Source organism: Salvia splendens, chromosome 16 (genome assembly GCF_004379255.2).
Source record: "Salvia splendens isolate huo1 chromosome 16, SspV2, whole genome shotgun sequence".
Classification (NCBI taxonomy): domain Eukaryota; kingdom Viridiplantae; phylum Streptophyta; class Magnoliopsida; order Lamiales; family Lamiaceae; genus Salvia; species Salvia splendens.
The window spans coordinates 22324300-22340260 of NC_056047.1; the positions used below are offsets into that span (position 1 = coordinate 22324300).

General features: G+C 35.9%; 2 protein-coding genes across 2 annotated transcripts; both read left to right on the top strand.

Moving 5' to 3' along the window:
• Positions 1-1238: 1238 nt before the first annotated feature.
• On the top strand, positions 1239-4474 carry LOC121770359 (ubiquitin carboxyl-terminal hydrolase 17-like; the record flags this gene model as incomplete). The annotated part of the gene is made up of 8 exons (XM_042167100.1): positions 1239-1368; positions 1462-1606; positions 1689-1803; positions 1949-2106; positions 2886-2970; positions 3054-3266; positions 3462-3523; positions 3609-4474. Coding segments are annotated over 8 exons (1284 nt in total), but the record flags the coding sequence as incomplete, so codon positions are not given.
• A 2752-nt stretch (positions 4475-7226) lies between these two features.
• LOC121771415 (glycine-rich cell wall structural protein-like) lies at positions 7227-8278 on the top strand. The gene is made up of 2 exons (XM_042168191.1): positions 7227-7394; positions 7918-8278. Exons 1-2 carry the CDS (start codon positions 7328-7330, stop codon positions 8199-8201), a joined length of 351 nt encoding a protein of 116 aa, XP_042024125.1. The 5' UTR covers positions 7227-7327; the 3' UTR covers positions 8202-8278.
• The last annotated feature ends 7683 nt before the right edge of the window (positions 8279-15961 follow it).

A 15961-nucleotide genomic window follows, 5' to 3' on the forward strand; every position in this document is an offset into this window, starting at 1 on the left:
CGGCAAAACTATCATTTTATCAACTCAGAGTATCATTTTATCTGCTGCAACTATCATTTTGTCATTTTATAGGTCAGAAGTATCATTTTATCTGCTGCGAGTATCATTTTATCATTTTATCAGTTTATTGGCATATTATATGCTGCGAGTATCATTTTATCAGCTTATATATCACTTTTTCAGGTTAAAGTATCATTTTATCAGTTTATATGTCATTTTGTCAGCTTATATGCCATTTCTTCAGCTTATATATCATTTTATAAGGTTACTGTCATTTTATCCGCTTAGAGTATCATTTTATTAGGTTAAAGTGTCATTTTATCACCAATGCATCATTTTATAAACAAAAGTATCATTTTATGCGCTGAAAGTAACATTTTGTGTGATAACCCTATAACTAAATCTCCACCACAATTCTGACAGCAATTGAACAGGTAATCAATGAAAATAAGAATGCAAAATTGAAAACATCTCACCGGTCACAATTCACAATTATGCGAGAAATATGGAAACAAAATCTGGAGATTATGGAATATTGAACCAAATCGGAAGAAAATCTGGAAACAAAATCGATGAGAAGATGAATATGGAAACAAAATCGCTGAGAAGAGAAGAGAATCGAACTGAGAGAGTATGAAAGAATGGAGCGAAATTCAAAAATTAAATGAGAGAAATGACATATTTACCCCCTGCGCCTTTTTTATGAAGTAAATCTAAGTTTGAATCTCAACCACAAGATTAGAAAATATGTGTGGTTCATATTTAATTATAGGGTTATTACGTGATTTGAGGGTTATTATATGATCACATCATATATATTATATAAGTAGTGATATAGGGCAAGTGCCATTAGCAGCTAACTAGAGAAAAAATCACAGGCCACGAGATCAAGAAAATCAAGGGCTAGTATTAATACACTGTGATTTTCGAATTAAAGGATAATTGTTCATCTATCACTAATCCTAGCCTATTTTATTTATATACAATATCTTCGTGTAATGTGACTTTACAAACCGGAGGTTCCGGCTGTATACCCAAGTATTCCATGTGTGCATGCATTCATGGCATACATACAATATTTACACTTGTGGGCACATGCCCTGATGGCAATACATTATTTTTAGGGCAAGGAAGAATTCAAATGATCATATTTTATGCCTTACCGACTGATTTGGTGTTGCTTGTGTTTAAATCTACAATTTCTGAAATTTGGACATCGTCCATAAAAATTCTCATTTCTTCTTCTATATAATGCAACTTATCTTAATTCTTCTTCTTGCAGTTGTTATGCGAATGCTGTGCTGCAGTGTCTGATTTTTACTCGGCCGATTACTTCTTATCTTCTTCAAGGGTTACATTCAAAATCATGCAAGTACCATTTGTAAATAACTTTGGATGCTTAGTTTGTGGGAATCTTTAAAGTTCTTGTGATTTATGTGAGCCTACGTTACCATGATTCAGGTCGGAAGAGAGACTGGTGCTTTATTTGTAAGTTTGAACATCTGATTCGACAGGGACAAGAAACAAACTCTCCTTTATCCCCAGTTGGACTACTGTCCCATATACAGCCAATTGGAAGAGAAGAAGATGCACATGAGTTTTTAAGGCTAGTATCTGATGCAAGTTTCGTTTTGTTTGGAATATCTGTAATGGATATGCTCATAATGACCATGTTTATGTTATACCAGAAATGTCGTCGACAAAATGCAATCCACATGCCTTGAAGAAGCTGGGGTTTCTGGTACATTCGCTGAGGATTCAACCCTTATGGGTCTGACTTTTGGTGGTTACCTTCGATCAAAGGTCTGTCTCCATGTTGATAGATCTAGGATGATAGGATCCTAGTTTCATACCCTCAATTATAAACTTTCTTGCAAGTTAATCAGTTTCATAGTGACAATATATGCCGTAATTATTTCTCTTAATCATTGATACTTTGACCTCCCAGATTAAGTGCACGAAGTGTTTAGAGAGATCTGAGCGGCATGATCGGATGCTGGATCTTATGGTGGAGATTGACGGGGCAATATACACACTTGAACAGGCTCTTGCACAGTTCACGTCGTCTGAAACACTTGGCGGAGATGATAAGTATAAGTGCAACAGGTACCTCAAATCATCTGTTATACTACAAATTAACAATCATGAAAGTTCCCAAAAGTTTTACTCCCTCCATCGCCACCCACTTATATGTCCTACTTTGACCGGATAGAGGTTTTAAGAAATTTAGACGAAAGTGGGTGGAAAAAGTTAGTGGAATGCGAGTCCTCTCTTTATATAGTATTAGATTTATAATAAAATGTAAGTGAGTTGGTATAATATGTAGTCCATTATCAAATAGTAGTGGGATAATTAATAAGAGACATCCCAAAAAAGAAAACTGGGACATCTAATGGGGGACGGAGGGAGTATCATTTCCTGTAGCCTTGTTTCCATATCTGGCCTAAAAATAAATCAAAAGAATCACAACTCTGGTTGCTACTTTTGTGATGGACTTATTATGTAGGTTGTGCCTTTATGATCCTTTTAGAACTACTATGAGAGAGAATCATTTCCTATATCACATTGTTTTGGTAATCCTTCGCCTTCCCTTATGTGTTATGATCCAAGGAAGTGTTAGAAAACGAACTATATTTGCTCACCTTTCTGGTTTGATCTGGTGGCATCATGCCAATTGCCAAGTTTGAAACTTGAAAATCATTAAATCTCTTTCTTTTTCATATCTTGAATTTGAATATTACTAAATTAATGTAGATAATTTTCATTCCTTGATACAGAAGTTAGTAATCAGTGACTGAATATTTATACACTCGGAAACACATTGATCTACTCATTTCTTGTTGAGTTTAATCTAGCTTGATACTTGTTGCGTGCTACTTTGGCAGATGCAAATCTTATGAGAAAGCAAAGAAGAAACTGACCATACTTGAGGCTCCTAATGTTCTCACTGTTGTTCTGAAGCGTTTCCGGGTAATTTAACTAAAATCATATGCACATTTAACTAGCATGTTCATAATTTCTGTACATTGCTGACTCTCTCTCTCTCTCTCCAGTCAGGCAATTTTGAGAAGCTGAGTAAACTAATTCGCTTTCCTGAGGTTTTGGACCTTTCTCCTTATATGAGTTGGACGGGGGACAAATACCCAACATATCATCTCTATGCAGTGGTTGTTCACTTGGGTGTAATGAATGGTGCTTACAGTGGTCACTATGTCAGTTACGTGAAGAATTCCAAAGGATATTGGTTTAGAGTTGATGACAGCAGGGTAAGTTACCTTGATACTGGCTTCTACCTTAACTCGGTTTCATGTTATTTTTATGTTCTCTAGGAATATGTAATGTTTCAAACTTCAAATGAAAGAATTTTGCGTTCTGAAATATCAAATTGTTGACATGATTATAGCAATGGGAGTAGCTAGAATAACGTGTATATGATTGCTGACCTTCCTTTCATCCTGCAGGTGAGCCGTGTAGACTTGGAGGCAGTCTTATCTGCAGAAGCATACATTCTCTTCTACGCAAGGTAATTTTGATTAGTAACCATAGCTGCATATACATGTTTCTTGAATCTGGAGATGGGCTAAAGGAAATGCTTATTATCCCTCTAGGCATGCCCCAAGAGGCGCATCTTTCGCTAGGAATAGCAGTTTGTATTCGGACGCGAAAGCCCAGAAAAACATGGAGGCCATCCCTCCCATCATCAATCCAAAGAAAAAAAATCCGAAATCAAAATTAAGCTCGTCTGGTCGAAGCGCAGCCCATTGGATGTCTCCAAATGATTTCGGTGGCTCTCCCATAGTAGATCCTGAGGACTGGGAATATCAAGTGAAGCAGCATAAAAAACACGTAGGGGACTCGTCGAGTGATAGTTCTTCCATCTTCAGCACGTCCGACGCTGGCTCGTATAGTACAGACAGCACCAAGGACTCGAGCGCAGAAGACCTCTCCGGCTACCTATTCGGCCCTAACTGGTACCACCCGTGACGGCTTTAGCTCTTTCACCTTGTATTCATAAACAGGCAAGACGGGGACCTTTAGCAGGCAATGTCTTGTTGTGCGTGGAAGCTCCTGCGTTGATTGCAGGATCAAGCCAAGCCGGGGTTTCTGGTGGAGGATCCCGGCATTGTAATAAGCCGGTGGTGCAGGCGACAGGACGTAGGGGAACGGAGATATTGAGAAGGAGAAGGTAACTTCCCAGTTCCCTTTTTGTATACTATAACTGTGGAATTAATAGTAGATGAATAGGCAGTCCAATAGTTGTAGAGGTAAATAAAATCACAGCAGAATTAACCAAGGTCGGAAATAATTATGCCGACTATAAAGGAGAAGAGCTGCTTAAACATTTTTCTTTGTTCCTTTTTTTTGGGCGTGGATAAGCCTACAAGTTGTAAATCCTGACGGCCGATTTGTATCTCAGCAACTTCTCATTATTCCAAATATATATATATATATATAAAGCCATTTTTCCCTTTCATATGTTATTTGTCTATTCTTTTCTTGGTGAATTTGTGCTCTTATTCATGAAACAAGCATAGGGGATCAAATTTTCTTTTCTTGGCCGAATCTCTCTAGTATGGTGTGGGCCTGAGCCCATTATTTTTGTTTGTTATTGCCGAGCTAGGCCTGCATAAAATTATCAAGACCTATAATATATAATTGAATCTCATGAACCAATTACATTACAAATTTAATTTCAGAATATAATCTTGCAAATTGAACGTCCCGTATATGAAATTAGATAGTTGAAATATGTTTTGCTATGTTAAACCAAAGTCATCTAAAAAACTCAATATGAGTAAAAGATGAACGTCATTTAAAAAGAGAAAAGAGTCACCGACTCACCAACAGTAAGGGGATCATAAATTTAAGAACATTAACTTATCAGTTATCACCATGGAATTTTGATATTTGAAGGGCAAGAAATTAAGACTATACTCCCGTCACATTAGTATTGGAACAATTATTTTGAGCATGAAAATTTAAAAATAGTAAATATTTAATGAGTCAGAGTGGAGTAAGATAAAGTTGGAGAGTTACGAGAGAATAAATATATTTCTTTCGTCCCATCATAAGCGAGCCACTTCTTTTGAGTACGAAATTTAAGGAATTGTTATCTAAAAAGTTAAAGTAGAGAGAGTAAAGTATGAGAAAATGAAAAGTAGAGAGAGTAAAGTAAAGTTAACCGATGATGTTTTGCTTAAAAGGAAAATGATCCACTTATTGTGGGACATTCTGAGAAGTTATACTAGTCAAGTGGACTGATCCGGTGGAGGCCCACTTGGTTGAGGCCCACCACGATATAAACCATATCTCTAGGTCCCGCTTGACCCATGTCCACTTGATAAGTGGGTTGGGCAGGACTGAATTTTAAAATGTTTTTATATAAATATATAAAAGCAAAAAAAAAAAAAATCAGAACGAGTTGTGTAGATTAGTTAGTAAGAGACTTAAATGAAACTCTCTCCGTCCACGAAAAATAGATCACATTTGCTATTTTTGGTTGTTTATGAAAAATAGACCAAGTTTGAAAAAAGATCTCACATTTGCTACCTAACACAATTAAACACTACTAATAATATGGACCCCACATTCCACTATCACATTTTTTCCCCTTCTCTCTTATTTAACCAATTCCATATTAAAACTCATGTCATTCACAATGTGGTCTATTTTTCGTGGACGAGGGAGTAAATGAATTTGGAGGCACAAGTTTAATCTCCATGGGGCGAAATTTTATTTTTCTTTGAAAACAAGGGTTGACTAGAGCTAGTTATTTTGCTGGGCCGTGCATCGGCGGAGCCTGGACATGGTCTAGGCTTATAGCGGGCTTGGTCCTGGGTTTGCAAATAGTCCCAATTTGAGCCTGACATAACGACAATCTTATTCCATACCCGCTTTTTTCCTTGCGGGTCATGGCCCAGTTGACATCTCTACTAGAGGTAGATATTTAGAGAGAGATCCTATGAGACTACAATGTACACCATTATTAAGAAGAAGGTGACCGTGTAACAACATCCAACTAATAAACTATATGGAGATAATGAAACACAACTTAGTTGGTATAATACTTCTCATCTATTTTATTCACCTCTTATTTTATATTTCTTATTTTACTCATTTTATTTATTTTTCACTTATACTACACCGGTTTTACATTAGAACCTATGCCGTTCACCAATAGGACTAACATACGAGGACAATGTAGTGTTTGAAGGATTACAGTAACTATGGGTTAATGCAATATTCTCTTCTTTTTAAAAGAAGTTATGGGATTTTAGTGTGGGAATCCGCATAATTCGAAAAGTTGACGATTTTCAAGACCACTTTTAATGATTGTGGGAAATACCAATTTTTTATGATTGTGAGAAATACCAATTTTTCATGAAAGTTCACGATTTTTCTGATCAATTTCCCAAAAATTAAATGTTAAAGATATAAATAAAATGTGCTGCGCGTGAATAATCACAATATAGTCCAAATGGAGGTTAATTCAAAAGAAAATAATCGGAATTCTTTATGAGTATTGATTAAAATATTCTACTACTCCATAAGATGAGAAGTTGTTAGTATATGTTAAATTTTGTGTGCCTTTGAGATTATCGAACTCACTAAAAATGTAGTCATCACATATAGTGTATAAATTAATACTACTTCCTCCATCTCTATTTATGTGAGACATTTTTATTTTATTATAAGAATTTAGAAAGTGGTGTATAATGAATTATATTATAATATAAGTATGGAAAAAAATAAAATATGAAAGAATAGAGAGAATTTAGTTTAGGGGAAATCTAGCTCTTTCTCACTGTTTGAAGATGGTGTTTCGGTTTTATTTTATGTTATTTTAATACCTATGTAAATTTGTATAATACATAGATGTTATCGACACATAAATGCCTACTACAAACTCTCCAACTAACCTCTTCATTGCAAATGACCCAACTATTCATTGTAAAGTCAAACTTGGTTCATCACCACCTCAATAAACCCAAGAATCGCCTTAAATTAAATTAAAGTAATTATTTTATGATAAAACTAAGTACCTTGCTCGAAAATTAACCATATAGTGTATAGTAGGTTAATTAGATCATAAATTAGGAACTATACCAAGTTTCAGTTCAAGAAAACAAAAGCAATAGTAGTATTAATTTAAGAGCTGCATTTATAAGTGTTGGTGGCGTGAAAGAAGTAAATGCAGAAACGCTTCAAAGCTCACCAGCGGCGAGATTCCGCCGGGAAAGCCGTGGTTTCATTACCTTCAAATGCCTATAAATTAGAATCCTCACAATTTCAACTAAAATAAATTACTAGAAGAAAAACAAGTAAAATGAAGTTGGAAGCATTGATCTTGGTCTCCCTCGTTCTACTTCTTCCTGTTTTTGCCCAAATAAAAGGTTAGTGTCACCATTTATTTCCCTTTATTTACAGTTTCGATTCATTATTAATATTGTGTATGCAAGTGTGTGATCAAATACTAATTCAGATAACTAATTTCAATTTTGTATGTTAAAAATATCAACACAAAGACATAAATTTATCAATCTTCTTATGTTGATAACTTATGTCTACACGTTATATTGACACAGAATTAAAAGTTATTAGTTATTACTTTACCCTAACGCGACCCGTTGTGTGCATATTGATATAGATAATCACGGCAACAAAAAAAATGGACTAGGACACTTTTTAACGCTAATAAAAACGCTAATTTGTATATCTAGTTAAATCAACAACGCTTAATAAAGTATTCTTATTGTTAGTGTCCCAATTAAAATTAGGGGACACAAATAGAAACGTCCTTTCAACTTAGGTACGCTTTCTTCTGCGTCCTAAATTATGGTTATTTTTAAAAATTTCCAAACGCTAGTCTTTTGCGTCCTCTCAATTTCTGTGTCCCTAAAAGATAATTTTTTTTAGGTGATGAGCCATTGCACACCGACACTTTTATCGGCCACGGTGGAGGTGGTGGCGCTGGCGTCGGCGGTGCTGGAAGCGGCGGAATCGGAGGGTTCGGCCACGGCGGAGGAAATGGTGGAAACGTGGGAAGTGGTCATTATTACGGAGGAAAGTTATGCAAATGGGGATGTTGTGGTAAATCATTTGGTTATAGCCATGCTGGAGGCGTTTCTTATAGTTGCACTTGCTGCGCTACTTTTGCTCAGGCCAAAGCCTATCGAGGAAAGAAATCCCACCCTAATTGAGAATTATTTATTTAGTTCTTGTGCTGTTGTATGAATTGTGACAATTATGATTCAATAAATCTGCTTCTTTTTACCAACTTGAGTGCCTTGAAATCGAGTTTAATTATTTGAAAACCCGGAATCACATTTTAAAACTACAATGTCCAAGTCCAGTTAAAGGAAATTTATAGTACAACTGATAAATAACGAATGCTAAGTTGTTTATATATGAAGACGTAATTTATATATAATATAGAAGTGGAGAGAAAATTATATTCCCTCCGTCCCCCAAATATTGTCCCACTTTGACTTGTCACGAGTTTTAAGAAATGTAATGAAAAGTAAGTTGAAAAAGTTAGTGGAATGTGAGTCCTACTCTTATGTATTAGTTTTATAATAAAATGTGAGTAGGAATGAATTAGTGGAATATGAGGTCCACTACAAAAAATGGTAAAAAAATGAAATGAGACAAATTTTGTGGGACAGACAGAAATGGAAAAATGGGACAAACTTTCAGGGACAGAGAGAGTAGTAAATAATTAAAATGAAGAGAAAATGAAGTAAGAGAAAATGATACTAAATAATTAAAACTGAGAGAAAATAAAGTAAGAGAAAATAATATAGAAGATAGTTCATTTTGGGCAACATATGAATGAGAGAAGATGTCCCAGTGATTCAATAATGTTAATACATATTCATTGGTCGGGTTTTATATGAGAAAATTAGTACTACTCGACCAAGACTACTTCATTCATATGGGGATATTCATTGACCAACTAAGTAACCATATGGGGATAAACCATGCTGAAGAGTAGTACAACCCGACCAAGACTACTGTACTAATTAGTACTAATTCCTACTGTACTACTTCATTCAATGAATATCAGTAAAGTACTAATTGAAGAGTAGTACAACCCGACCAAGACTACTTCATTCATATGGAGATATTCGTTTTATAAGATCATATGGTCTGGTTGTACTACATTTTTGAAGTAACCACAAATATGTCAGTAATCCTGACATATTCAACTTAAATTTAAAATTTAAGTTGAGATGCCTACGTATCCTCAATGCTCAATTGCATTTTGGAATCAAAGTCCACGTAGTTCTCTTACCTTGCTTACCTATTTGGCTTGATCGGAGGAATTGGCCTACTCTTCTTCGTCAAGGAAGTAGTCTTGGTCGGGTTGTACTACTTGATTGTCCCAATCCTGTTCTTGGTCTCTAATTTCGGCGGAGCACCAATCATCAAGTAACATGGTGGCTTCCATGTTTTTCCCGTTGAGTCTACTTCTTCTGTCGTAAAAGACGTTGCCTCCAACACTAAAGGCGGACTCGACGGCGACAGTAGAAGCCGAAACCAAAAAGATCTCCTTGACCATTGATGCAAGGATGAGAAAATCTTTCTCGTGTGATCCCCACCAATCTAGGACGTCAATTTGTTGGGGAACGGGACCTCCTTCTTCATCATTGAAAGAAAAGTGTGAGTCAAAATACAAATCTAACTCACTTGCCGAATTTGCCATCCTTCCTCCGCTGCTGTAGCCGTTTAGGTTCGCCAATTGGGATTGGGCGTCGGGGTTATCAACTTGGAAGAAGCCAAAGTTATGTGTTTGACGGGGGGGGGGGGGGGGTCTAGGTCTCACTTGGTGGGTACTGTTGTACTTGGCTTCGTAATCGTGAAAGAGAGCCCGCAAGTCGAACTCAAAATTTCTTTGCAGGGTTGAGAGGTGGGGGAGGTTTATTTGGAATGTTTGGGCTAGGTTTATGTTGTTGTCGTCGTCCTCGTCATTCTATTGCAAAGCTCGGAGTGGTTCAAGATCAATAGAAGCCAAATTGTTGTAATAAAATTCTAAAATTTTTAAAGTACCAACTAGTCTCCATTTTGGATCCAAAACTTTTGCAAGCAAAAAAACCGTTGGGATCTCATTGAAATACTTAAGCCATTTTTCAACCATATAATATAAAACACACATTAATTCAGGATTATTTACGGAATTTTTCATTGCAGTTTTAAAACCAAGTGATATATATACATGCAATGTTCTAAAACACGAACGGATGTGCAATAATACACACCCGATAACTCAACGGTGGCATTTCTAAAACCTTTGAATAATTTAAATAAACTCATGCTGTGATCCAACAAGAAGAGGTTGATATAAATCATCTACATGGAAAGTTCTATAAAAATCAATCAAATATTCTATATGATCTAATGTAGAATGCAACATATCATATGTAGAGTTCCATCTAGTAGACACATCTAAAGTAAAAGTTGTGTACCGTATCTTCTTCGAATGGCAATACTTTTACCCCGCCTTGCCAATATGAGGCTTTCAGTGGATCAATGATACAACTGTTGTAATAGGTTGAATATGTCTTTGTCATAAAGACAAAGCATCTTGTACACATAAATTTAAAATATGACATATACATCGTTGGTGAAAATACTTACCACTTATCACCGTGGAGCAAGCCGCAATTAATTCGGGTATACTTGCAGTGTTAGCGGTTGCGTTATCAAAACCAACCAAAAATATTTTGTTGCATAAATCATAATCATTCAAAACTTGAATAATTAAAGATGCAATTGCTTGTGCGGTGTGTGGTGAAGGAAATTGTCTAAAACCAATTAAACGTTTATTTAAAGTTAAACTATTATCTATAAAATGACATGAAATTCCCATGTAAGAATTTCTTTGGAAAGAATCCGTCCACACATCAGAGTAAATATTAACTTTGTGCCCCAAGTTAGATAAAAATTCTCCTACTTCTCTTTTTTTTTATCAAAAAACTGCCGGTTGTTAGATCTTTGAGCAGTTGAGGGGGGAATTCTTTTTGTAGCAACATTAAATGCGATTTGCATAGTAACTTCATATTTTTTGTCATTAAAAAAATTAAACGACAAATGCTTCATTGCCGTCCATCTTACCATAGCATCGGTAACATTTTTGAAGTGGTAGTTTGTGGTTACTGACTAAAGCATCGCAACTTGTGTTTTCCATAATGTATTTTACATTATGGGCATACTAAGTCCCAAAGCCAAATAAACTTCCTTGCCGGCTCATCGTCTCAAACAGGTACGCCTTTATTTAAATATGATCCCAAAAATGTTACCGATGCTACGGTAAGATGGGCGACAATGAAGCCCATATTACCATATATCAGGATTAAATATGTATTGTGTTTGGATTATAAAATTGAATCTCACCTTCTAGATAAATAATTATAGTATATGATAATTAGTTATAGACACCTTCTTTCAATTAAAGTAATCTCACAATATAATCATGGACTATATCTCATAGTTATTTTGTCTAACAAGCCGAGCAACCACTATGAATATCAAATAAATATACACAGTACTATTAGATATGGAATATAATGAAATTTTTAGTATGCAGAAAAGGCTCAATAAATAAAATATAAAGCTAATACTCAATATATAAATAACAATAGAAAATATTGAAGCAAAGTTTTCTATCTCAAACGGTCAAACCATTACATAAATAAAAAATAAAAAGCAAATGTGTAGCATCTCAAAATAACTTTTAAATAGTACTCACTTCATTCACTCTAAGTAGCACATTATCTCACTCTAAGTCATATACCATTTCTTAAAATAGAAACATTATTCTCTTTAATATTTTTCACTCTTACTTTTTCCTCTCTCCACTTAACTCACAAAAATAACACATAAAAAGGTTATTCACTCTTACTTTTCCTCTCTCCACTTAACTCACAAAAATAACACATAAAAAAGTTAAGAATAAGGTAACCCACAAAAACACATAAAAATTATAAAATCAAATACTTCTAAACTGTATAGTTTTCTAAAATTTAAATACGTCGTCTTATATTGCAGCAGTTCGACAACTACTTAAAAATTTAAATGCAAAGTAATTTATAGCTTTAAATTAATAAAACTCCTAATGCATCACCGTCCTCTTAGAAAAACAATAGCCACTTATAATTTGATAAACCCTAAAATTTATTAAGAATATGGTTATGTTATTGTATAGAAATTTATGACCCTAATGTCCTAATAATATCAAGCTACCCATCATCAATTTAAATAAAATCGAGCTACCAAATGTCAAAAGATTTGTCATTATTAAACTCAGGTTTTATCTCCATAAACAAAAGGTTGAATTTATAAAATTAACCAAGAATGTGTATGACTCATCTCCAATCATATACACGTACAAAGCTAAACTCAAATGTAATTTTTCCTTGTGCACAAAAAATTTATCAAAAAGTAGTTTAAACGAAATGAGCTAAACGAATCTTTATCTTTTAGAAAAGAGTACAAAAACAAAAAAATGGGGGAAATTGACTAGCAATCTTTTTCAAATATATAGAAAGAGTATCAAAGAATTCCACCACATCCACCTTTTTGGCCCACACGCATTTTTATTAGTGGTTTCATAATTCATAATTCAAACTTCAAAATATATGAATTTGAATCTGAATATGCTATGTGAAAGTAGGGCCTTTTTAGAGGTTACTTTTACATTGTCAAAATAGGTTTAATTGCCTCGGAGATAATAGATGTGTATATGTAAAAGATGGTTCATTTGTTATCTCATGTAATATGGATGGCCTCAAAAAGATTTTTGCAAATTAAAGCTGAGCTATTGGTCTATAATATCATAAATTTTGGTCAAAATTTGGTACTATATCCCTTGAATTTAAAACTTAATCGTGAAAATCATGAATTTGTACAGTATATTGAGTTTCCCATGATTTAGAATTCCAATGAAATTTGTGAGGGATCTTACACTCCAAACAATGTCATTTACATTAATCAAGTTAGAAAAAAAAAAAATCAAACTCATGGAAAAATTGCTACAAGGCGGTAAGTTCATTATATTAGAGACCAAATTTTAAATTTCTGAAAAAATACCAAAATTCGGTAAAAAAAAATTATTCCTTTAGGGACCATTACCCCATGAATATATTGGAAAATATATTAGAACAGAAACAAGGAGTATATCAATAATTTACCTAGCAAAAATTATTGTGCATAGCGGTCAATGCGTGTTGACTTGGGGTTGCAAGATTACAGCCGCAACGCCCATTTCTAATGAATATTATATCCATTCAAAAAACTGGCATTTAGTTTTATGTAAATTATTCTTTTTGTTTAAGAGCATCAACAATGGCGGATGTCTCGGCGGACGTCAGATCGGCGTGCTGGACGTCCGTTGCGGATATCGGAGTTCCGCGGCTTTCCGAGATGTCCGTCGGGATGTCCGCCATTGCGTTGACACGACGGACGTTCCGACGGACGTCCTAATATTTTATTATTTTTTATGGATGTCCGTCGGAATGTCCGTCATTGTGTAGTGGGATGTCCATATGGCGTGGCAGTGCAGTGGGATGTTCTTATTACGTGGCAGGAGGTGTTTTTGGGAAGTCCGTCGGGATGTTCGTTGGAACATCCGTCCCATTGTGAATGCCCTAAGGTCCATACAAACATGGTGGCTCGACAAGCATCTTTCTCGTTTGAAATTTGCAAATCTAACAAAATTTCAAGTGACATGGTCTTCTAATCAATCAGGCCATCATTATTTTTTCGAACAACTTTCTAGAATCAAATTACTACCTCCGTCCAAAAGAAGTGTCTATTTTTGCAATTTTAGTCTATCCCACGATAAGAGTTCACTTTCACTTTTACTATAAATGGTAAGTAGACCTCACATTTCACTAACTATTTCGACACACATTTTATTATAAAACTAGTAATATATAAAATGGGACCTCTTACTCCACTAACTTTTTCAACCCACTTTCATTTACATTTCTTAAAATCTGTGTCAAGTCACTCTTAATATGGGACGAAGGTAATAATTTTTATAAGTCGAAGTTGAGTTCAATGTCTACGGTCTTTCTTTTCCCCTACACGTGGCTCTCTCTCATAAGTTGGAACTTTGGACTTTTACATTTTAAATAAAGATTGCAATGTAAACCTAAAACATATTTTGCCCTAGGGATATTGGTTCCTAATATCACAAAACGTTCAAAATTTTCAATTTTTTTCATAAACTTTCAACTTAGCAAATTGATAAGGCTCATTTCATGCACCGGTTTAAGGGTAGAATGTACTCTACTTGATCGGTTTACGCGCAAAGAAAGTGTTAAATGTGCAGGAATGCCACTTGACCAAGGCAACAAGGACAAACTGATCAAGCGAGTACAATAGGCGGAAAAGGCTAGATTTCGGGGGAAGTTGATCAAGGGGAGTAATCAAGCAGTTAAGGAGGGGACCACTGGATGTCAGAAGAAGGACACGCGAGGCTATGAGCTCGATGGTGCGCAGCATTCTGTTACCAAGGACAACGTTCTAGAAGGGGACACGTGCTGAATTATGAGACGCAAGGACGGAGCTGAGTCACGATTCTGTTGCTGAAAAGCGTCGTCATTCTAGAAGAAGAGCACGTAGCGAATATTCCCTGTCAAGATCGTTATCCAGCTGGAGGTCGTGCCAGGCTTATAAATAGAGGATGTGCCACCACATGAAACGAATCCGATCCTTTACTTTCCTTCTTAGTTTAGTTTAGTCCAGTTCTCTAGCTTAGTTCAGTTTTCTAGATAGCTTAGCTTAGCTTAGATAGAGTTTTGCTTAGTTAGAAAGGGCGATTGAAGAAGCGCTGCAGAATACTTGTTATCTGTCGGCATATTCTTAAGTTTCCCGCCGAGGATCTTCTAAGTTTTACTTGCTTTCGTAGTTTCCAGAGTGTTAGCTTAGTTTAAATTTCACACTGTACTGTTCTAGTTAAATCGAAGTTGTTTTCGTTTTCATCCTCCAATTTCCTGCTTTAGTTTCAGTTTCGTTATGGTGCACTTGACCAGTAGTTAAATTTACATTGTTCAAGTTAGCCAGTTTAATTCTGCATAGAGTAAAATTAGTAGTTAAAAACTCTCAAGTTAAAGCGTGGCAGCAGCCAACCCCCTGTTCACTATTCACACACTTAATACACCAACTTCTCTGTGGGATCGACCCCGAACTTGCCGCTTTACTGTTAAAATAGTACAAAATTGGGAGTTATAAATTACTTTGGTGGGTAAACGAGCGAAAGTGAGATCGACTTGATCAAGTGGCAATGACATTTGCTAACTGATCCAACCGGTTCAGTTATCTTTCCATATAACTTGGTCCGAATCCGCGCTTGTCGTTCTAAGCCCCGTCCAAAATGGCGCCGTTGCCGGGGAAGCATGGTATTATTTTATGTTTGTGCGTAGTGCGTAGGTATATATAATTTTATTTCTTTCTTTTCTCATTTGTTTTTTTCTGCTGTTGATGAGAAGGTACCACTGCGACGGCCACTGGAATCACCGTCCTATATACAGAGGCGCTAACGCTCATTGGAGAGTCCAGGAAGCCGGCGTTGTCACCACTCGTTACAGAGCAGCATTAGAAGCAGCAGCAGCCGCTGAACAGAACACACAACCACCACCACCAGAACGAACAGAAGCAGAGATGGCCCTCGCCGACAATGACTCGTGAATCAGTTCTCTACACGCTCATGATGATAGGGAGCCCACACATGCCATCGCCGCTACTCCTGGGATGCGGACCATCGCGATTAAGTCAGGAGTGATGGCCGTTTTGTCCCACTTCTACGGTCTTTCGAAGGAGTGTCCGTACACTTTTCTGGAGGAGTTATGCTGATACTGTGATATTCAGTCCGTGCCGGCTGGATCCACATCCGAAGATTACAGGCTCAAAGCTATTCTCTTCGTTTTGAAGGGCGAAGTGGGTGTCTGGCTGTCAA